The sequence below is a fragment of the Alternaria conjuncta genome (assembly GCF_024043145.1).
Source record: "Alternaria conjuncta strain BMP 0040 chromosome Unknown scaffold_7, whole genome shotgun sequence".
Classification (NCBI taxonomy): domain Eukaryota; kingdom Fungi; phylum Ascomycota; class Dothideomycetes; order Pleosporales; family Pleosporaceae; genus Alternaria; species Alternaria conjuncta.
Window position 1 is genome coordinate 1452724 of NW_026250096.1, and position 21782 is coordinate 1474505.

Consider the following 21782-nt stretch of genomic DNA (forward strand, 5'->3'; position numbering starts at 1 on the left):
CCCCCTACACGATAGACATAGCCCGTCGTATTTCGAGATTGTTAGGGATGGCGGTTCTAGGCCGTGCCGAAATGTAAAGGTGCAGGGCCGGGGGTTGGGTGAGACTGCGCGAGGTTGCCTCTACCTGCGCGTATGGTGGGGCAAAACTGGAAGCAGACTACGGCGACGGAAGCTCATGTTAGTGACTGTCAAATGTCGGGGACCTGGTGTTGCAATAAATACAGATGCGCCTCCCTATGGTGCCTGAGAGCGAGGGCTCTTGCGCTTGGCAAGGCTTGATTGGAGCCCTGGCGATTGCGCTTAGTGCGGGACTGGCTGCGGCGTTGTCGCTGTGCTGTGGGCGGGCACGGCGGGGTGTTGTGCATGTCCCGATCGTAGGCGCGAGACCGTGGCATTCCCTATATGCTCCTCCCGCGTTTTCTTGGGCGCTCCCACGCGACAGCTGCTGCATATGTAGCCGCAAGGACGCCATCTTTCCGAGTCAGACCCTTCCACGCTTCTGCTGCCCTGCGTGCCATCGACATGTCCAAGGTAGACACGACCCAGCGGCTGGCGGACCTCCGCAAGCTCATGAAGGAGCGTAATGTCGACATTTACAGTAGGCGCGCCCGTGCAGACATGTGATGACATATACCTGACGCATAGCAGTGGTCCCGTCTGAAGACAGCCACCAGAGCGAGTACATCGCCCCATGTGACGCGCGACGAGGTCAGCCCCCCGCTACCTATCGCATCCCACCCATTGACACCACCCAGAGTACATCAGTGGCTTTACTGGCTCCGCTGGCTATGCAGTCATCACCCACGACAAGGCCGCCCTCTCCACTGACGGACGCTACTTCAACCAGGCCGAGAAGCAGCTGGACAGTAACTGGGAGCTGCTGAAGCAAGGCATACAGGATGTACCTACCATCCAGGAGTGGACTGCAGACCAGGCCGAGGGAGGCAAGGTCGTCGGTGTAGACCCCAGCGTCGTCACTGCAGCAGACGCCCGCAAGCTTGCCGACAAGATCAAGAAGAAGGGCGGCGAGTACAAGGCCATCGACGAGAACCTGATCGACCTCGTATGGGGAGACAAAAGGCCAGCCCGACCGAGTGAGAAGGTCATTGTGCAGCCTGAGAAGTACTCTGGAAAGAGCTTCGAAGACAAGATTGAGGACCTGCGCAAGGAACTTGAGAAGCGGAAGAGCTTGGGCTTCGTCGTATCCATGCTCGACGAGGTCGCATGGCTGTTCAACCTCCGCGGCAGCGAGTATGAGCATTCTCTCCCGATCGGAGTACGCCACTGACAACATGCAGCATTCCCTACAACCCCGTATTCTTCTCCTACGCCGTCGTCACGTCCACCGCAGCCACCCTATATGTCGACGAAAGCAAGCTCCCCGAAGATGTCAAGAAGCACTTGGGCGACAAGGTTACGATCCGACCATACGAGGCTATATTTGGAGATGTCACATCGCTGAGCAAGGAGCTGTTCGAGGCCATGGATAAGACCGAGACACAGAAGAAGTTCCTGACTTCCAACCGAGCATCGTGGGCCCTGAACAAGGCCCTTGGCGGGGACGACAAGGTCGAAGAAACCCGTAGTCCGGTCGGAGATGCAAAGGCGGTCAAGAATGAAGTCGAACTGGAGGGTATGCGCCAATGCCACATCCGTGATGGGGCTGCGCTGAGCGAGTACTTCGCTTGGTTGGAGGACCAACTCATCAACAAGAAGGCCACGCTTGATGAAGTTGACGGTGCCGACAAGCTCGAGGAGATTCGTAAGAAGCACGACATGTTCATGGGTCTTTCTTTCGACACCATTTCGTCGACGGGGCCGAATGCAGCTGTTATCCACTACAAGCCGGAGAAGGGTGAGTGCTCGGTCATCGACCCCAAAGCTATATACCTCTGCGATTCTGGAGCGCAATATCGAGATGGTACTACAGACACAACGAGGACCATGCATTTCACGGAGCCGACCGAGATGGAACGTACCGCATACACGCTTGTGCTCAAGGGCAACATGGCTCTCGAGCGCGTCAGGTTCCCCAAGGGTACGACAGGCTTCGCATTAGATAGTCTGGCTCGCCAGTTCCTATGGCAGGAAGGTCTCGACTACCGTCACGGCACTGGACACGGCGTGGGCTCGTTCCTCAACGTACACGAGGGCCCTATCGGAATTGGCACTAGGGTTCAATATTCTGAAGTCTCCTTGGCTGTAGGGAATGTGGTATCTGACGAGCCTGGATACTACGAAGATGGCAAGTTCGGTATCCGCATCGAGAACATGGTCATGGTCCGAGAAGTCGAGACGAAGCACAAGTTCGGTGACAAGCCATTCTTGGGATTCGAGCATGTTACGATGACTCCACACTGCAGAAACCTTGTCGACATGAGCTTGCTTACAGAAGACGAGAAAAGCTTCATCAACGAATACCACAAGGAGGTCTATGAGAAGACGAGCAAATTCTTCGAGAATGACTCTTTGACATTGGAGTGGTTGAAGCGGGAGACAGCACCGTACTAGAGAACTAGGGTGCCAGCATTCTGAACAGCGCTTTTATGCATCGCAAGGTAGTCTTCGGTATTGGCACGGCATTGGCATACTTACAGCGTTAGTAGTGTATACGGCGACATGCATGGAGCCTGGCGTTTCCACCGTCTATCAGGGTCCAGGGCCGGCTACTGCCCCACTCGGCCCGAAATCACATCAGATGACGGGACAGCGTGTACCATTCTCAGCGACAGCACTACATAACCAAATGAAACCATTCAAATCCTCTGACTAAGCCGACGGCAATTCACGGCCATGGATCGCACTTTCCCGACGGCTGATTGGCGCATGTGCATCGCGTGTGTCAAAGGGCGCATAGCGGGGTCTAGATGTCCCTACGCCGCCGCGGAACATGGCGGGGCAACCTCCGAGCTGCGAAGGCGGGATGGAGGGACCTTAGAAAGGCAAAAAAATATTGCGATTCCGCGGGTACATGTACAGGTAATACATCGCGGACAACTTTGACTCACGATCTTACCTTATTTTCCTCCCCTTAGACTTTAATACCTCATCGTCTGTGAAAGTACCTTGCTCTACTACACTACTAATTGACCCGATCTTACTTTACTCTTACCTACTACCTCCGACATCTATTCGATTTCCTCCGATCACAACTCACGATACTTCACAATGGCAACTGAACTCCCCACCACAAACGGCCACGGCGCGCAGGATGGCGAGAACAACTTTGCCGTCAAGGCCGGTCTGGCACGCATGTTGAAGGGTGGAGTCATTATGGACGTTGTTAACGCCGAGCAAGTAAGTTTCGTCTTCTCCAAGCTCACTACGCGGTGCTTTGGGTAACGCGACCAATTGCTAACCAATGTCTCCTCACAGGCACGGATAGCAGAAGAAGCCGGTGCATCAGCCGTCATGGCTCTGGAGCGCGTCCCCGCCGACATTCGATCCCAGGGTGGCGTAGCCCGCATGAGCGACCCCAAGATGATCAAGGAGATCATGGACACAGTAACCATTCCCGTCATGGCCAAGGCGCGAATTGGCCATTTCGTCGAATGCCAGGTACATTCAGCACCTCCCCCAAACCCACAAAATGCCTGCTAACACCGCCAACCCAGATCCTCGAAGCCCTAGGCGTAGACTACATTGACGAATCCGAAGTCCTGACCCCCGCCGACGCCATCCACCACGTCTCCAAGCACCCCTTCCGCATCCCCTTCGTGTGCGGCTGCCGCGGCCTCGGCGAAGCCCTCCGCCGCATCTCCGAAGGCGCCGCCATGATCCGAACAAAAGGCGAAGCCGGCACGGGCGACGTCATCGAAGCCGTGCGCCACATGCGCACTGTAAACAGCGAGATTGCGCGCGCAAAGAGCATGTCGGACGAGGAACTGTACTCGTACGCAAAGGAGCTGCAGGTCGACTACGCGCTGCTCAAGGAGACGGCTAAGCTGGGTCGTCTGCCTGTTGTCAACTTTGCGGCGGGCGGTGTTGCGACGCCTGCTGATGCCGCGTTGATGATGCAGTTGGGCTGTGATGGTGTTTTCGTTGGCTCGGGTATCTTCAAGTCTGGGGATGCGGCGAAGAGGGCTAAGGCTATTGTGCAGGCGGTTACGCATTACAAGGATCCCAAGGTGCTTATGGAGGTTAGCATGGATTTGGGTGAGGCTATGGTTGGTATCAACTGTGGTAGCATGGGCGAGGACGAGAAGCTCGCTAAGAGGGGGTGGTAGATATGCGTCCTTGTAGCGAGAGACACCTACTGAAGGCGTCTGCAGTTGAAATTGGCGTTTTGGATATTTAGCTCGGGCATGGGTTATGAAAATGTATAGAAGAATAAGCTCAACTCGGAATGACCATCAGTTCAACATGAATCTTTTGCTACTTCAAATTGTATAACACGGTGTATCGCGGTGACTGGTGGTTGCGACATCTACTTCCACAACTTGCAGATCACGTCATACGGAAAGCCGAGGTTACATGCGGAGTCACACAAGGTAAAAGATTGGGGGAAAGTGATTTAACGTTTTGATTGAGCTACCTGCAATAGGTCACAAACGGGCGTATCGAATGCAACGTACAGTAAGCCACCGTAATGTCCATAACTTGCTGGAGCCCAATACAAGGACAGTCTCAGCATCATGCGCTTTGAAAAATGTCACACCCATGAACTCCGCTGCGCCGGAGACAAAACCCTTCAACATATGCACCAGCCGGTCCGTATTGTCCGCGGTCCGTTGACCAATGCGATACGGTGGTAAAGAGGTCACGCGTACCCAGGTGCGCGCATTTAGCGGTCCTCGGCCCACTCGTTCTCGCGGCGGATCTGCTCCTCCTCCTCGGGGGTGAAATCGTTCTGGATGTTGAACGTCTTGCGGATCTCATCGGGAGACTTGCCCTTGATCATGTTGGCGACGGTCTTGCAGCCGACGTCGAGCAGAGCCTTGATGTCGAGGTAGTTGGCGGCGAGAATGATCTCGAAGAGCATCTCCTGGTCGACCTGCATGAACTTCTGGTCCCATTCGTCGATGTCGGTGCTCTTCTTGCGCGAGTCGGAGTCGTCGTCTTGGGTGGCGGGCGGGTCGTTCTTGTGGTGGCCGCACCACTCGATGACCTTCTTCATGACGGCCTCATTGACCTGCGACATGTTAGTGGCTGTTCTTGGTGAAGGTGGGAAGGTGAGTACATACGTTGGGGATGGGAATGGACTCGGAGGATTCACCACCAAGATCCTCGAGCAAGTTCTTGATCAGGATGGAGCGCTCGGCGACGGGGCGCTCGACGTCCATCTGGATGCCATCGGAGGTGGTAATGTTGATCATCTTGACTCCCTCAGCGTTGGTGGTAGCCATTGCGATAGCTTAACGTAGGGTATTAAAGGTGGTTGTAGAAGTGGGGTAAGCTGTAATGGAGTTGAGCGGCAGATGTCGATCGGCCGTTGCGTTGAGAGTTGATGGAGAATGTGTGTGGGAAGAGCGTCTGGGGCTCGGGTGGGCAGTGATTATATAGGCGCAGGCGTTTTGCTTCCACGTTTGCGCGCTGTGAGGGTGAGAGAGGCAACCACGGTCCAACTCCGCCTCGCTGTTTAAGCTCAGGCGCCAAGCGCGCTCGATGGGGCAAGGCGCAAGGCTGCAATCATCAAAGGAACGCTGTAGTGACGGGAGAACGCAGGCTGTATGTGCTTTGAACCAGCTTTGTTAGACGGCTTCACTTTGCTGCTTGCTGATTCAAGAAAGACATTGTGAATTGCTGTTTCCTCGTTTGTGGGCCAGCAGCTTGTGCCGTGTTTGCGCTCACTTGAACTTTGGGCGAGCCCCCGCGAATGGCACGGAGGATGACTCCACGCCGCACACAGCCGGCAGAAGTTACCAGAATACGACGTGGATTCGACTCACGGAGGATGATGCCTGGGGCCAACACGACCCGTTCCAGATACCTGTCCTTAGAAGAGATGTACGTTGAGTCCCGACATCTGTCTGGGTAGGTAAGGGTGCAAGGATCAGCCAGAGTCGCCAGCGGGCCAAATGCGCGGTGACTCAAAAGCCTACTTGATACGTTTCAGTATTGCTCACACCAGAATCGCAACATCAGATCTGCCGCATGAACTTCAATCCCATCTACACGTATCCTTGAAGCGGTACCTGGGTACCTGATCCACTGATGTTGCGCCACGTGACCTTTCTGCCTGCAACGGATCCGCATGCAAAGGCAGCCTAGACAGCCGTGGACAAGTCCGATGCACCATCGGTTGCTGCCACATCGCATCTGATCAGGCCGCATGATAGTCGGCCGATATATCAGCCATGCTTCTGCTCGCCATGTAGTTCGCAGATCATCACAGTGCACGAGTCGCAAAGCATAACTCACCATTCGCTCTTGCAACCGGCCCCCCTATCCGCGTGCAACTGGTGATTGATTGACGTAGGCCACTAAAACATTTGTTGGCCTCACTTTGCGAAAACAAACACCACAGCGGACAGATATGCGCCTGCTCAACCCCGCCAAACCCCCAAACGGCACATCTCGACTTTCGACATCATGTGGCGGCGTGTCTATTTCCTGCTGATCCTGGTGCGCATCTACTTTGCACTATCGCCGAGCTATCTGCACCCGGACGAGAACTTCCAGGGCCCCGAGGTCATTGCCGGTATGTCGCGACACTGTCTGAGTATGCGCCCGTGGCCACAGCTGACTTGTATCCAGGACGTGTCTTCTCCTACCCCGTCCACGAAACCTGGGAGTTCACCTCCGAGAACCCCATCCGCAGCACGTTCCCGCTATGGCTCGCATACGGCTGGCCCATGTACATCTTGCGCTGGCTATGGGAGGGCTTCGGATATGACGTCTCGCCGTCGGTCGTATACTGGGCGCTGCGCGTACTCATGTTGACGCTGAGTGTCGTGATGGAGGACTGGGCCATCCATGAGCTGGTCGCTTCGCCCCGCGCGCGCCGTGTTGCCGTAATGCTTGTCGCATCGTCGTATGTGACCTGGACGTTCCAGACACATACCTTCTCCAACAGCATCGAGACGCTGCTGGTGCTCTGGAGCCTGGTCTTGATCCAGAGGATAACGGACGATAAGGTGAGTTGTTTCGGTCCGCTCGCCGATCTAGGATATGCGGCTAACGCAAGGTGCAGAAGCGCTCTGGGATCCTGGCTTCGTCCATCCTCGGCTTCATGGTCGTCGTAGGCATCTTTAATCGCATCACCTTTCCAGCGTTCCTGCTTCTTCCTGCGACAACTTTGCTACCCCACTTCAAGCGCAAGTAAGTCAGCCCCTCTCGTCTTCTAGACCTTCACTAACAGCCACAGACCGTTCTCTTTGGTCTTCCTTGCAACGTTCGCGCTCTTCACAGCTTTCCTTGCTATCTGCGTAGACACGGCGTTTTATACCCCCGGCGAATTCACCTTCTCCAAACTCATCAGCGGCGCCGTCATCACACCTTTCAATAATTTCCGTTACAACTCGGATTCCGCGAACCTTGCTCAGCATGGCATACATCCACGATACCAACATTTCCTCGTCAATCTCCCTCAACTTCTCGGTCCGGCGGCACCGCTTCTGTTCTTTTTGCGCAGGGCGCACATTTCTATGATTCTCCTTTCAGCTATATCTGGCGTCGCACTTCTCAGCATCTTCCCACACCAAGAAGCACGATTCTTACTTCCCGCCGTACCATTAATACTCTCCTCGATACGCCTGCCGACTCCGCGCATTCGAAAGAGCTGGATCGTTACTTGGGTAGTTTTCAACGTTGCCCTGGGTATCCTGATGGGCGTATACCACCAGGGCGGCATCGTCCCAGTCCAGATGAACATTGCCAAGACGAACGAGACAGTTTCCAATGCGTTCTGGTGGAAGACGTACAGCCCGCCAACGTGGCTACTGAACGGCAAGAACGAGGAGCTGAAGACTGTCGATCTGATGGGCTGTCCAGCCGAACAGATGATCGAAAAGGTCAAAGAAGCACTACCGCCTTGTCGGACACGAAAGCCACCAAAAGCCGACCGTGGCTCTGTGTACGTGGTAGCACCACGATCAGCACATGCTTTGATACCCTATCAAAGCCCAAACAACTCAAAAGACGTCTCATTAGAGGAAGTCTGGAGCTATCGACAGCACCTGAACCTCGATGACATGGACTTTGCCGACGACGGCATCTGGAATACCATCAGCCGTGTCGTCGGCGATCGGGGCTTGGTGGTCTGGCGAGCAACCCGGAATTGCTGGTCTACACCTGAATGAGCTAGATAGGTCACATGTAAGAAGCGATCTCGTTGGTCTGATATTTCGGAGTCGTGGCACAAGATGCAAAGAATTTGGCAGCGCAAGCTGAATGTCGATTTGTTTCCTTCTTGACTTCTGCACATATACCCATCACACTTCTTCCATAGCTCCTCCTAATGTTAATATAGTAAAACGTTCAATCACCCAAGTTCTACGTCCTCTGGGCGTGCTCTGCGCAAAACATCGCAGTTTCTGATACATAGTGATATACATACAATCCTTAAACCCCCTCACAAAGCACCACCCAGCACCCTCACAGCCCACATCGCCATCCTAACATCCATCCCAACCTTCCTCTCCGGCCTCTCAAACTCCCTCTCACCCACCTCCCTCGCATGCTCCCCCAACCACCTAACCTCCTCGCCCAACCTCTTCCTCAACCCGGGATCCTCCGTCGCAATAACAACATTAGCCTCAAGATCCAACTCATACGCCCTCTTCGTATAATTGCTACTCCCAATAACCGTCAGACTGGGATCTTCCTTCTCCCCTCCTCCATCGGCAGAAGGAAACGTCACCCACAGCCCCTTGGCATGATACGTCCACCCGCCTTCCTGGCCCACCATTCCCTTCTTCCACTCTTTGAGCACGATGCTCTCGCTGAGGCCTTCGTGTTTTACTTTGCGCAGGAAGGATTTCGCGAGGTGTGTGTATGCGGCTGGGAGCATGCCGCTTACGCCTTTGGAGCCGTAGAAGCCGTTGGCGTGGGGGTGCGCGGTTAGGACTGTGCCGGAGGCGGGGCGCGTGGAGAGGAGGAGGCGCCGGAAGGAGGGCGTCATGTTGAAGTAGCCGGCTGTGAAGGTCCAGGAAGAGTTTTGTAATGGGGGTGTGGTGAGGTGGGTTAGGATTTTGGTTAGGGCGGGGAGTTCGGTTGAGGAGGGGAGGAGGGGGACGAGGGAGAGGATGGGGTAGATTGTTGTTTTTGAAGTGGAGGGGAAGGGGGATGTGGTGGTTGGGGAGTTGGATGGTAGGAGGAGGTGGGCTAGGTGCTTCTCCGCGGCGGATTTGTACTTCGAGGGGGAGTCTAGTGGTGAGGGCGCGGCGTTGGTTGTTGGCCAGGTCATGGTGTAGCCTCCGCTTCCTTCTTGGGTGCTTGGCTGTATGTCGAAGCTTAGCTTTGCGACGCCGTCGTGTATCCTCTTGAAGTAGTCCGTCAGGTCTTTTGACTTGAATAAGTGGTACCGATCCTGTCGATTTGTGAAGTAGTCTTCACTCAAGTTTGCTCCGGACATGATGATTTCATCGTCTACACCGTAAAGCTTCATGTGCTGTAGACCCCAGCCTTCGTTGATGCGTTTTGGGATGTACTTCTTTCGAAGGCCGGTAAGATTAGGCGTGTGGTACATGCGTACTTCTACGCGGTCTGAGCCGAACTCAGAGATGAGAGGTGTCATGAGAGAGGCAGTCGAAGGATTTGGTGTTTCTCTGGTTCCGCGAAGAGCGTCGGTAAGAAAAGAGACCTTGAGATTGGGGTTACGTTGAAGAGCATCTCGGATAGTTGAGATGAGCTCATGTTCGGTCTTGCCGATGTAGAGTGTCGATAGATAGACCCGGTATTGAGCTTTGGATATTTTGTCCTGACTCTGTTAGTACAAAGTTTCATCACCACGAGTAAGCTTGCTCACAGCGCCTCTGTCCCTCTAGTCATTCATTGGGGATGGAGTGTTGCCACGAAGTTCGCAAATACGGTGCAAAGGCAGAAGGAAATAGACATGGGGGAGTAGTGTGCCTCTTGGCAGAATGACAGATAATAAAGAAGCGCGGTGATTGAAACATGAGATGAAGGTTGTCTTGTATTTGTTGAGCGTTCCAACAGAGAAATAGAACAGAAGAGTGAGTAGGAAAATGACAACAACAAAGACCGACCTACCTTCAATGTTTGATAAAACTCAGCAGGCGTCTGAAGAATCTCAATCTGATCTGGCTGAATCTCAAATCGCGGCGCAATTTTATCCAGATCCGTCGTTATCGTGGCAAGCATAGACGCTTGGCTCTGAGGCACAGGTGAAGCCATCTCAGCACTCGAGGTCGAATATCTTCGCGTTGTCCTGAATGTCCGAGTTGGGATGCCGAAAGTTCTCCTCCCCGCGATCTTCGGTGCTTGGGCGCGTAACAAGCTTCTTATTATCATGGTGGCCACTCGCTATCATGCCGGATGCTGGTATGTGCTTCGACTCCTGAAGTTTTGATGCACTTTGGGGTTGGGCGACAAGGATCACGCTCGCGCTAGCATGCCTTGGGAAAGGCGTGAGAGCGGTGCTTGGCATCGTCAATCGCGAAGCAGCAACATCCGACCAGCATCACGAACGCTGAATTGACCAAACGCCACCATGTCGACGCTCATGAGAACGCTGCGCAACCTGCGCCGAGTTGGACTTAAGGTAAGCTTCAATACCTGCAGTAATTGCCATGGCAACGCTAACACGTCCGCAGGAATATGGCCACCAAATGGCGGTACGCTCGCATCCCCGCGCCCTCACCTTACATCGCAGATAGACTGATCGAGTCGCCCGCACGCTTAGAACATCGGTACGCTTGGACACACATAAATCGCCGTGTTAAGGGAGGGGCTAATGGGGAACAGGTGACACCAAAGCCGGAACCTTGATCGGCCAGGACAAGTACGGCAACAAGTACTTTGAGAACTTGGAGGAGGAGCTTCCTCGTAAGATTCGCGGATCTCAAAGATGAAGGCATATATCTGACTGGCATAGTCCGAACCCGCTGGGTCGACTACAAGGACCATGAGTTCGATCCGTATGTTGCAACGAACGTGGAGACATGGAGCAAAACTAACGTTTGTAACAGCTCTCAGATCGAACCCGGATGGTATGCTACCGCAACAAAATCCGCGAAATACGACTTTGGGAAGATCACACATCTGACTTTCTACACAGGCACGCCTGGATGTCATACATGGTCGACAAGTCACCAGCCGCAGACCCGCTCCTGCAGCGCCAGGTCCGCGTCTGGGAGCCAAAGGAGCACAGGCCGACTCTCACATGGACCCGATCGGGATACAAGCCTTACAACACGTACGTTCCAGACTGCGACATGGGCAGGTCAGGTACTAACAGACGATAGTGTCAAGCCCAAGTACTCTCCGTGGACACCCGTCGCCAAGGCTCGACAGTAGACGCGTTTTCCATACCAAGCATTGTATATATCCAGAGAAGAAATTGATGTTTCAGATGCTATCACTTCTATCCACTCCCGATATTCAGAGTCCCTCCATTAACATAGGAAGCACAACTTCCTTATTGAACTTCCAGAGCGCGCTGCTATCTTGCGCTCGGAACGTCGCACCGCTCCAATACGTGCTCCTCACCCCCTGTAGCGCGTTCATCTCGTCATAAATGCCAGTCTGTATATCCTCAGGACCGGCTTGCATGTAGAACGGCGCATGTGATGTAAATACCACGAACTCTGGCTCTGTCGCCTCGAACTTGTCAGCATTTGCTGTTTGCAGTCTCTTGATACCCGCAATCATCTCCCCTTTGACAAAGTCATCAGAAAGTGGGTATGTCGCATTCGACCGTTGAGTACCATAATAAATCGCTTTGACCCCCTGAATAGCGGTTGGCCCCATGGTATAGACACCCGGCAGGGCAGCGAGGTTGTACGGTGTATCCGGCGCGCGATTGTAAATGACCAGATCGTCAGGTGTACCCGTATTTCTGACCAGAGCAGCATAATACCCAGTATCGATAAGTTTCCCAAAGACTTCACGTTCCTGCCTCCGCAAATCGAGACGCGCAAGCAGATCCACACGCGGTGGAATGGTAACAAGGAGTTTCTTCGCGCGCACCAACTTGACGCCATCAGGTGTCTTGACAACGAGTTCCACACCATGCTCCCTTCTTACCGAACGCACGACTTCGGAAGACAGCAACAAGCCATCCGCACCGAGGAGCTCAGCCTGTGCTTTCCCGTACAACTCGCTGTTGTTGCGGCGAGCCGTGGTAACAAGACTTTTCGCAGCCATTTGCTGGACCAAACCCAACCCATTGACACGCGCATTCTCCACCACGGGTACACCGAGTATATCCCCAACACCCTGGTTCGTATCAAACATTATCTGCACCAGAGCTTCGAGACCGAGCTTGGCAACGAGGTCGCCGAACGGTATGGTTAGGTCTTCTGGAACGGGGTCGGGGAGGAACATGCCGCTTTCCAGCTTGGGGTATTGGGCCAGGAACGCTGCGTACTTCTGCAGTCCGGCGCCGAGGTCTTGTACACTCGGTGCACTAACATTGACGGCGAGACCGGTGCTGAAGTCGTAGTTTGCGGAGTTGGCAGCGTATTGTGGTTGTCCGAGGGGGATGTCGAAGCGGGCGAAGTAGTCGAGGACAGTGCTTTCGTTATGGTAGACTTGTACGCCGTAGTCTTGAGCGAGACCGGTTGCGGGGTCTGTGTAGGTTTCTGTGTGGCCGCCTAGCTGGTTCTTGATTTCGACGACGATGACGGTTTTGTTGGCGTCTTTGAGGGTGATTGCGGCGTGGGTGCCGGAGGAGCCGCCGCCGATGATGGCGACGTCTCGGGTTATGATGGCGTTGGGATGGAAGGACGAGGGGTGGTGTTTGGGGGTTGTTGAGAAGGCGGGGGATGTGAGGAGGGATGCTAGAAGCACTGCTGTTGAAAGTGTGGGATGCATGTTCGTTGGTGAGAATGTTCCTTTCTGAACAGCAGTATCATTGAGAACTATGTGGGACTATATACTACGGTGTACTGCCTGTATTATTGCCTGAAGAGGGATCTGTCGGCTACCCCGTGAACCTGTTGACGGGTAACCGTACCGTTTGTAGACGACGTAGACTCCCGTCGCGGTGGAACAAATGCAGCATCCCGTGTCAAAGTACACAAGAGCGTTCGTAAACAAATCATGTCCCAACACTCAAGCCCGGTGTCAGCGTGACGAAGCCTCCAAATTATATAATCCAATACCCTTTGCAGGAAAGAGAGGCCATGAAGCATGTCAGCGTCAAGATCCAAGTATGCGCATGCGCGCCCTCTTATGTACGGCTTGCAGCTCAGCAGCTCACTCGCATTTGAGATGGAGTCGTGGAGTTGTAAGCTTTCTGACAGGTTGGCAAAGGCTTGAGGGGTAACGTGTGGCGTCCAGTGACAGCAGCCTGGCGAGTTGATGGCCATGCATGGACTATCTCCGGCAATTTCATGTGTTTCTTGATAGAAGGCGTACTGCAGGCTTCGATCGACCGGTGTCTAGAAGCTCGAAGGCGTCCAGGCGAATGGAGCGGGTAGTCGACTGTCGCATCGTTAACGTAGGGAAGCAAGTAACATGTATGCGTTCCATGTCCCAGACAATGACAAACTATACGCAGGCTTGAGAGAAGGTAACGACTGTTTGTATAGGTCACGGGGACGTGGAGAGGCAGCACGTGGGCGGGTTGTGTTGTTTGACTGCCTCATCGTACCTGCCTGTTCGACGTTTGAGGATTGCCATCTCTTGGGTAGGAATTTGTCCATGTCGCCATCAACATGACTTCCGGACTACGTCGCTCAACACGGTTTGTGGTTCTAACCCAGATTAATTTGTCGCGCATGCGAACTTGTTACATTGTGCGATTGTAGGCAGTAGACAGACACCTGTGTCACAGTGGCGGCCCAAAGCTTTGCGCTTCGATTGCAGACGCTTCAAGGACGTCCCTGGTATAACCAGAGCGAAGATTGCGAAATCAGGCCGTTTTCACATGTCGCAGGACTCGAGCGTTGCGCGGCGTTCAGCGCTGTGTTCTCTGGCCAAGGCGTTGGGCGCGCCAGGGGAACCGGCACCTGCGCAGATGGCGCCAGCAGGTAACTTGGGGAGGCATGTGTGTGCGAGTCTCTCACCGACTTTGAGGCTGCGCTTAACGACGGGCCTATTGGCAATGTCAGCAACGTTACAGGTGGTGTGCACGGCAGCAGAATTGGTAAGCTGTGGGGAAGCTAACGCCTGGTCCCACTTACCCTTAGCCGCGGAGGTAGCTTGCAGCCATCACAGTACCCCGGACATCTGGACTTTGCCATGTCCGGCAGCCCGCGATAGAGCTGTCGTCGCTATAGGAAGGTCCATTATGGCTCTTTACGACTCGTTATGACTCTTCTCGACTCTTTTACGCGTTCGGTGTAATTCCTTGGTGCTTATCGGCTTGTACACTAGGGCGAACGTGAGGCTCTCTGGCATGCGCCAGCTACCACGGCCTGCCTGGTAGTGAAGAGAAGCATCAGGCAAGACACGGCGCGAAGACGGACGCAGTTAGCAACGTGCCCAATACTGGGTTGCACCGACGACACGACCGATACCTCCAATCTGGAAGCGGGAGGCGTACAGTACGGCACGTATCAGCGCGCCCTCGGCCGGCCCTTTCGCCCTTGGAGCTGTTGTCACGAACCCATCGGATTATGACTCTGCGAACCTTAATGGAGGCGGTCAATATGTGAGCGTACGGTAGTGTGAAGCTGCAGAGCGGCAAAGCGCGACAAAAGCCGTGAGACGGATGCATGGCCTGCTCTGTGACACATGCGCATCGGTGCATCTGCTGCACAACCATGTCACCTTGAGTCAAGCGGAGACGAACCCTGTCAAACAATATGTCGTGACGATCTAGCTCTCTCTGTGAGACTGCTTGCTATATCCACACCAGCAGCCACGGTGACGGTTCGATAGAGTAGTTTGCGACCGCTCGCTGTGGCTCGTTGCACCCGTTCTTACATTGGGCCGGTTATCTGATCTGCAGCTATCTTATCTGATCCTAGCATCTCGGTTGCACATCGGCAGCAATAGCTAATTACATCATTTGTTAGTTCGGGCACGCGCGCGTGAACGTCAGTGCGGATCTGGAAAAGCTCTTGCGGCAAGTGGAAGCGCAAACCGAAGAAGCAGTTCCCTTCCTCGCAAACCACCCTATCCTGGACACAATCGCTGGAGGCCCCCTGCTGCCGTTTGTTTACTTCGGCGCAATCGAGCAGAAGGCGCGAATACACCCTCCGGTCCTTCCTTTAGTCCCAATGCGCCTCAACAGCCGTCAATAGCGAGTGCGAGTGCTGGAGGTTTGAACACCACCACAGGTCACAACAGGTCTCGTACAACTGCGGCAGACACCATGTTCGCCCACTGTAGAGGCCCGTTCTGGGGCAGAGACGACTTCTCAAGGTGTTTCGAGCAAGAGTATGTGTTACTTTTTACTTTGCGCCACGACGCGATGTCTCAGATGCCACTGCAGCCATCCGATAGGCGATGCGCCACCACGAACGATCGCTCAGCTAACACGTCGCAGCTATCTTCAAACACTATTCCCTCTCATCGTATGCGGAATATCCGTCGTTTATCTACTGGTCCAACTCTATTTCGCCGCCACCGCGTCCCGATACTACCACGCCTACAGTGTCCTCGAAGACCCCACCAATGTCTGGTCCTTCCGCAGTCCTCGCTACGATGGCGACGAACCCTACGAAGATGCCGAAGACGACCTTGACCGGAACGAAGATCTCGCGCTTCATGCCGTCAACACGGTCTCCACCATGGCCGTGGACAAACCCCGCGGAGAGCTCACGGTCGTCATACTCGAGGAAGTGGCGGTACTGGCCCAGCTGGCACTTCACGTCGCTGTTCTGGTGACTGGTGTTTGGGGCAGGCACGGCAAGCTTGCGGCCATTGCCAATGTTGCTGTATGGGCCTACATCGCCACCCTGGCTTCGCTGCGATTGCTGTTCTCCAGCACCAGCAGATTCTCGTTTCCCAAGCTGTGGTATCACACTGCCTTCATTTACGGGTTCCAATGGGTGTTCAGCGTCCTCCTATTCCGGTCGGCCATCATCCACCCGCGATCGCCTCTACACCGTAAGCTGATGATTGGCGATTTCGTCCTCGTCTCGCTACTATTCCTTATCTCTTTGTGCTCCAGGAAAGGCAACAAGGCGGTGGAACTGGAGTACGAAGGCGACATCGCGCCAGCCCGGGAACCTATCGCCAGTGTTTTCTCGCTTGCCACTTTCAGCTGGGTCGATCCAATCGTCTGGACAGGATATAAGAAGACATACGAGCTTACCGATGTCTGGAACTTGCCCTCCAAGGACAAGGCTGCAGCTGTCATCGCGAACTACCGTCAGGTCAAGAAGACATCCGGCTTAGCTTACCACCTTTTGAAGCATTTCAAGCGTGGTCTACTCATCCAAGCAGGCTGGGCTGCCATTTCTGGTTTCCTTACTTTCGCCCCGACACTACTTCTCAAGGTCATTCTGGAGTACGTCGAGAAGCCCGAGCAGACGCCTGCCAACGCCGCCTGGTTCTACGTCATCTTGCTGTTCGTTTCTGGCAGTCTATCTGCACTTGCTGACGGCCAAGCGCTATGGCTCGGTCGAAAAATCTGCATCCGCCTACGCGCTGTCATCATTGGAGAAATCTATGCGAAAGCGCTCAAGAGACGAGCAGCAGCTACTACCGAGAAGGCCTTGGGCGAGGAGAAGAAGAAGAAGGAGAATGATGAAGAGCCCAAGGGACTAAAGCGCATCTTCACCTTTGGCAAGAAGAAGAAGGCGACTGGAGACTCCAAAGAAAACGAAGCATCGAAACCTGAATCCGACGCTCAGGTCACTACTGGTGCCATCATCAACCTGATGGCTGTCGACGCTTTCAAAGTCAGCGAGATCTGCGCTTATCTACACTTCCTCTGGGCGAATACCCCAGTCCAAGTTGTCGTGGCTGTCTTCTTGCTCTACCGCATCTTGGGTTACAGCTCGATTGCTGGTATTGGTATGATGGTTTTCTTGCTCCCGATCAACATGTATGTTGCGCGACAATTCTCCAAGATCCAGAAACTCATTCTCGCGGCCACCGACGCCCGCATCCACACGACCAACGAAGTCCTCACCAACATCCGGATTATCAAGTTCTTTGCTTGGGAGCAACGCTTCATTGGTCTGGTCAACGAGAAGCGGTACATTGAGCTCAAGCATCTGCGACGGAGATACATTCTGTGGGCGGTAGCAGCTACGATATGGTCGGGCTCGCCAGTCTTAATCACGTTCTTGTCCTTCCTCGTGTACACGAACGTTGAACATAAGGCGCTCATTCCATCTGTCGCATTCACCGCCCTCTCGCTTTTCCAAATTCTGAGGATCCCGCTGGACCAGCTCGCAGATATGGTTGCCCACGTCCAAGAATCCAAGGTTTCAGTTGATCGTATCGAGGAGTATCTGTCCGAGCCTGAGACGGACAAGTACTCGCAACTCGTGACCCAGAAGAAGGACGAAGATGGCCAAGCCATTATTGGGTTCGAGAACGGCACATTCAGTTGGGGCGGAACAGACATGGCAGACCAGGCTTCGGCAGATGCCTTCAAGCTGATGGACCTCAATCTCACGTTCCGTGTTGGCAAGCTCAACGTTGTTGTTGGACCCACTGGCTCTGGAAAGACTTCATTGCTCATGGGCCTGCTTGGTGAAATGACAAAGCTCAAGGGTAGTGTTTACTTGCCTGGTGGACTAAGCCGAGAGGACCTGACTCCCGATCCCGACACTGGACTCACTGACAGTATAGCTTACTGCGCTCAGCAAGCTTGGCTCGTCAACGGCACGGTCAAGGACAACATCGTATTCGCAAGTCCTTTCGACCAGAAGCGCTACGACGAGGTTATCGAAGCCTGCTCTCTGAAGCGGGATCTTGAGATCCTTGATGCTGGCGACGAGACGATAGTGGGAGAGAAGGGTGTAACGCTCTCTGGTGGCCAGAAACAGCGTATCTCATTGGCCCGTGCGTTGTACAGCAAGGCTCGTCACGTTCTTCTTGACGATGTTCTGAGCGCTGTCGATGCCCACACTGCCAAATGGATCTTCCATTACGCACTTCACGGACGACTCATGGCTAAACGAACTTGCATCCTCGTCACACACAACGTCAGCCTCTGTTTGCCACACGCAGAGTTTGCTGTTGCACTTGAGAACGGCCGAGTGGTCGCACAAGGTACAGCAGATGAGGTCATCAATTCAGGAAAGCTTACCGAGGATCTTACTAAATCACGGCCCGCATCAAGAGGAGCGTCCAAGCCTCCTTCCCAAGAGCCCTCGGACGCTGGTGAAGAGGCAAACGGCGATGCCAATCACGCCAACGGGTCTGCTAATGGCACCGCAAATGGCAAGCCGGACGCCAAGAAGAAGAAGCCAGCCAGCAACAGTCAGGACGAGAAGAAGGCAGAGGGAGGCGTTAAGCTGAACATCATCACCATGTATCTTCGAGCTATGGGCCCCTGGTACTACTGGCTTGGTGCTACCATTGCTTTTGTAGCTGCGCAAATCTCTTCCGTATCTACCAACCTCTGGATCCGCACATGGGCGAACGCGTACGCAGAAAAGGGCTATGCTGTGGCGAGCAACCATCACCAATCCCCGGTAACGCATGCTCCGACAATAAGTGGCATGGGAACATGCATGAACAGTGGTACCTGCAGCTGGAACATTCCCTTCTTTACACAACCGGAGCAGCAGTCATATGCCTACAACACCATGCAGACTACCTTCAGTGACCAGAACCCGGACGTCAACTCTGCATACTTCCTCAGCGTTTACGCCGTTCTTGGACTAATCTTCATGTTCATCACCTTCTTGCGAGAAGGTTTCCTCTTTGGAGGGTCTCTCGCTGCATCCAAACGCATACACGAACGTCTCATTCAGAAGGTTACACATGCCAAGTTCCGCTTTTTCGATCAGACACCACTCGGTCAGCTCATGAACAGGTTCTCCAAGGACATTGAATCTGTCGATCAAGAGGTAGCGCCAGTCGCCATTGGTGTTGTCCATTGCTTCGCTTCCATCATCACGATCGTCATTCTTATCTCCATCATTACGCCTGGGTTCCTAATAGCGGCCTTTTTCATCTCCATCCTCTACTTCCTCATCGGTCGCTTCTACATCAACTCGTCCCGCGATCTGAAACGATTGGAATCCGTACATCGAAGTCCGCTGTATCAACAGTTTGGTGAGACACTATCTGGCATGACGACTATCAGAGCCTACGGTGACGAACGCCGCTTCATCCGCGAGAACTTGGCGAAGATTAATACTCAACACCGTCCGTTCATCTATCTCTGGGCAGCCAACAGGTGGCTTGCGTTCCGAGTGGACGTCGTCGGTGCCATGGTCGCCTTCTTCTCCGGAGCTTTCGTGGTGCTCAGCGTTGGACACATTGATGCAGGTGCAGCGGGTCTCGCGCTTACCTATGCTGTTACCTTCACCGAGAACGTCTTGTGGTTCGTCCGTCTTTACTCTGCTAACGAACAGAACATGAACTCGGTTGAGCGTGTTAAGGAGTACCTCGACGTCGACCAGGAAGCTCCATCTGTCATTTCAGAGAACCGTCCTCCATCCAACTGGCCGAGCAAGGGATCCGTAGAGTTCATCAACTACAGCACGCGATACAGGACTGACTTTGACCTTGTCCTGAAGGACTTGACGTTCAAGATCCTTCCAGGTGAAAAGGTCGGTGTCGTAGGCCGAACGGGTGCCGGCAAGAGTTCAATGGCACTTGCCTTGTTCCGGGCGTTGGAGGCTGAGAAGGGCAAAATCTTGATCGACGACATTGATGTTGGCACGATCGGCCTGCACGATCTGCGGGAGAACGTCGTCATGGTACCGCAAGGTAAGCACATCTTTATATCTTGTTAGGGTGGAACAGATGCTAACACTACACAGATCCGACACTTTTCACAGGCACTATCCGAAGCAATCTCGACCCCTTCTCTATCTTCACTGATGAAGAGATCTACACCGCCCTTCGCGAAGTCAACCTGATATCTACTCTATCACGCCCCGCGTCCGGCTCTGTCACTCCTACTGGAGCGACCACCCCACCTCGCGCTGTCCAGATTCCCGTTCCGACAACAAACGCTGTGACAGCGGATGTCAACGGCAGCTACTCAGCCGCTACCACTAATCCCGGCTCCATTCTGGCGAACCGCGACTGGGATCGTGGCGAGACACAGGAAGACACGGTCGTGGTCATGCCTGATGGGCGTACTGTGGACCGCGACGATGTAGCGGCACAGGCTGCTATGGAGGCCGACAACAAGAACCCATTCAAGAACCTCAACTCATTGGTGTCGGAATCCGGGTCCAACCTGTCGCAAGGTCAACGACAACTTTTGTGCTTAGCGCGAGCGCTACTGAAAGCACCCAAGGTTCTGCTGATGGACGAAGCCACAGCGTCCATCGACTATGCCACCGATGCGAAGATCCAAGAAACCATCCGTCAGATCAAGAACACCACCATCACGATAGCGCATCGTCTCCAAACGATCATTGACTACGACAAGGTCCTTGTTCTGGACAAGGGTGAGGTCATCGAGTACGGCCATCCCTACGATCTTGTACGAAAAGATGGCGGTTCATTCCGATCTATGTGCGAAACCAGCGGCGAGCTAGAGACCTTGACGACTACTGCAAAGACTGCGTACGAGTCGAAACCTACATCAGCTGCCGAATAGAAGATCGCAGCACCGCCGTACGGTTGAAGGGTCTTGGGATGAGAGGGGAGAGTCAAATTTAGACGGAGTTGGAAATGGAAAAAAAGCATGTGATCAAGGTTTTGCATGAGCGAGGCATTATTTCCTTCTGTTTCATTGTCGGCGTATACCAGACAGGGCCTATGGGTGGTTACCTGCTCTTAGTGTGCATATAATTATAATCGACACATTGACGTACCCACCTTATGCAAGAAAAAAACTGAATAGGTCTAGAGCCTACATCAACGCCAGGTTACCTATTTTGTAGGTTTTTGTGTTGATGTAGGCTGTAGGCCTGTCCAGCTTTTTCATAATTAACGTGTACCACTGAACACCCTAGAGCCTACATCAAGATAAAAACGTACAAAGTAAGCGGTCCAAGGTCAACGTAGGCTCTAGGATGTTCAGGGTTTTCCATTGTGTGAGGTGACCTGGGTAAGCGGTGCTCGTCAGCATGTACATGTCAGCCACATGTGAGATGAAGTATCGGATCTTGGCGGATCTGACAAAACGCACCACCACGTCGACGACAACCACCGATCAGTAAACAGAAGCAAGAAGCCAAATAATTACTATCAGCCAGTCCCGCCACTGCGTTCTATCGATAAGTTTTGATCGGTCAGCAAAAAGTGCAAATTACGCCGTTGGGCTTTGTGGCTTTCACTGCATGTACCAATCACGTGGCAGTCTATCCGCCGCTTTCGGGTCTTACTTGCCTTGTCCGGCGTCTTATCAGCGTTTTGTCATGCAACGCGATCTGGTGTATGAGTATTCGCTCTGTGGTGAATAATGGCTTTTGCTTACTGTAGCGGTGATTTGTCGTTGGGGAGGAGGCTGTGGAGATGGCCTTTGCGTGCGTTGGCTGGATTGGAGGAGGGGAGCAGAGCCGCTTGATGATTAGAATAGATGGTAAAGTGTGTAGGTATAAAGGGGTGTTACACCGGAAATGTTCGAGTAGCCTTTTTGATACTATCCATCCTGTGAGATCTCGTTCGCGTGTCTGGAA

At 53.7% G+C, this 21782-nt stretch overlaps 8 protein-coding genes across 8 annotated transcripts; 5 read left to right on the plus strand and 3 right to left on the minus strand.

The window, feature by feature from the left end:
• Window positions 1-522: 522 nt before the first annotated feature.
• J4E85_005610 (uncharacterized protein) lies at window positions 523-2511 on the plus strand (the record flags this gene model as incomplete). Its single annotated transcript, XM_051469855.1, has 4 exons — window positions 523-598; window positions 649-708; window positions 756-1251; window positions 1299-2511. 4 exons carry the CDS (start codon window positions 523-525, stop codon window positions 2509-2511), a joined length of 1845 nt encoding a protein of 614 aa, XP_051326686.1.
• Window positions 2512-3168: 657 nt separating this feature from the next.
• J4E85_005611 (uncharacterized protein) lies at window positions 3169-4226 on the plus strand (the record flags this gene model as incomplete). The annotated part of the gene is made up of 3 exons (XM_051469856.1): window positions 3169-3297; window positions 3376-3558; window positions 3615-4226. The coding sequence occupies 3 exons, from the start codon at window positions 3169-3171 to the stop codon at window positions 4224-4226; spliced, it is 924 nt and encodes a 307-aa protein (XP_051326687.1).
• Window positions 4227-4783: 557 nt separating this feature from the next.
• J4E85_005612 (uncharacterized protein) lies at window positions 4784-5345 on the minus strand (the record flags this gene model as incomplete). Its single annotated transcript, XM_051469857.1, has 2 exons — window positions 4784-5131; window positions 5184-5345. The coding sequence occupies 2 exons, from the start codon at window positions 5343-5345 to the stop codon at window positions 4784-4786; spliced, it is 510 nt and encodes a 169-aa protein (XP_051326688.1).
• Window positions 5346-6531: 1186 nt separating this feature from the next.
• J4E85_005613 (uncharacterized protein) lies at window positions 6532-8240 on the plus strand (the record flags this gene model as incomplete). Its single annotated transcript, XM_051469858.1, has 4 exons — window positions 6532-6640; window positions 6697-7076; window positions 7133-7260; window positions 7307-8240. The coding sequence occupies 4 exons, from the start codon at window positions 6532-6534 to the stop codon at window positions 8238-8240; spliced, it is 1551 nt and encodes a 516-aa protein (XP_051326689.1).
• Window positions 8241-8512: 272 nt separating this feature from the next.
• J4E85_005614 (uncharacterized protein) lies at window positions 8513-10413 on the minus strand (the record flags this gene model as incomplete). The annotated part of the gene is made up of 2 exons (XM_051469859.1): window positions 8513-9859; window positions 10153-10413. The coding sequence occupies 2 exons, from the start codon at window positions 10411-10413 to the stop codon at window positions 8513-8515; spliced, it is 1608 nt and encodes a 535-aa protein (XP_051326690.1).
• Window positions 10414-10612: 199 nt separating this feature from the next.
• Window positions 10613-11418, plus strand: J4E85_005615 (uncharacterized protein; the record flags this gene model as incomplete). Its single annotated transcript, XM_051469860.1, has 7 exons — window positions 10613-10663; window positions 10716-10736; window positions 10805-10811; window positions 10867-10947; window positions 10997-11039; window positions 11180-11317; window positions 11367-11418. The coding sequence occupies 7 exons, from the start codon at window positions 10613-10615 to the stop codon at window positions 11416-11418; spliced, it is 393 nt and encodes a 130-aa protein (XP_051326691.1).
• Window positions 11419-11502: 84 nt separating this feature from the next.
• J4E85_005616 (uncharacterized protein) lies at window positions 11503-12936 on the minus strand (the record flags this gene model as incomplete). The annotated part of the gene is made up of 1 exon (XM_051469861.1): window positions 11503-12936. The coding sequence occupies one exon, from the start codon at window positions 12934-12936 to the stop codon at window positions 11503-11505; it is 1434 nt and encodes a 477-aa protein (XP_051326692.1).
• A 2449-nt stretch (window positions 12937-15385) lies between these two features.
• J4E85_005617 (uncharacterized protein) lies at window positions 15386-20758 on the plus strand (the record flags this gene model as incomplete). Its single annotated transcript, XM_051469862.1, has 3 exons — window positions 15386-15450; window positions 15560-19914; window positions 19968-20758. 3 exons carry the CDS (start codon window positions 15386-15388, stop codon window positions 20756-20758), a joined length of 5211 nt encoding a protein of 1736 aa, XP_051326693.1.
• Between the last annotated feature and the right edge of the window lie 1024 nt (window positions 20759-21782).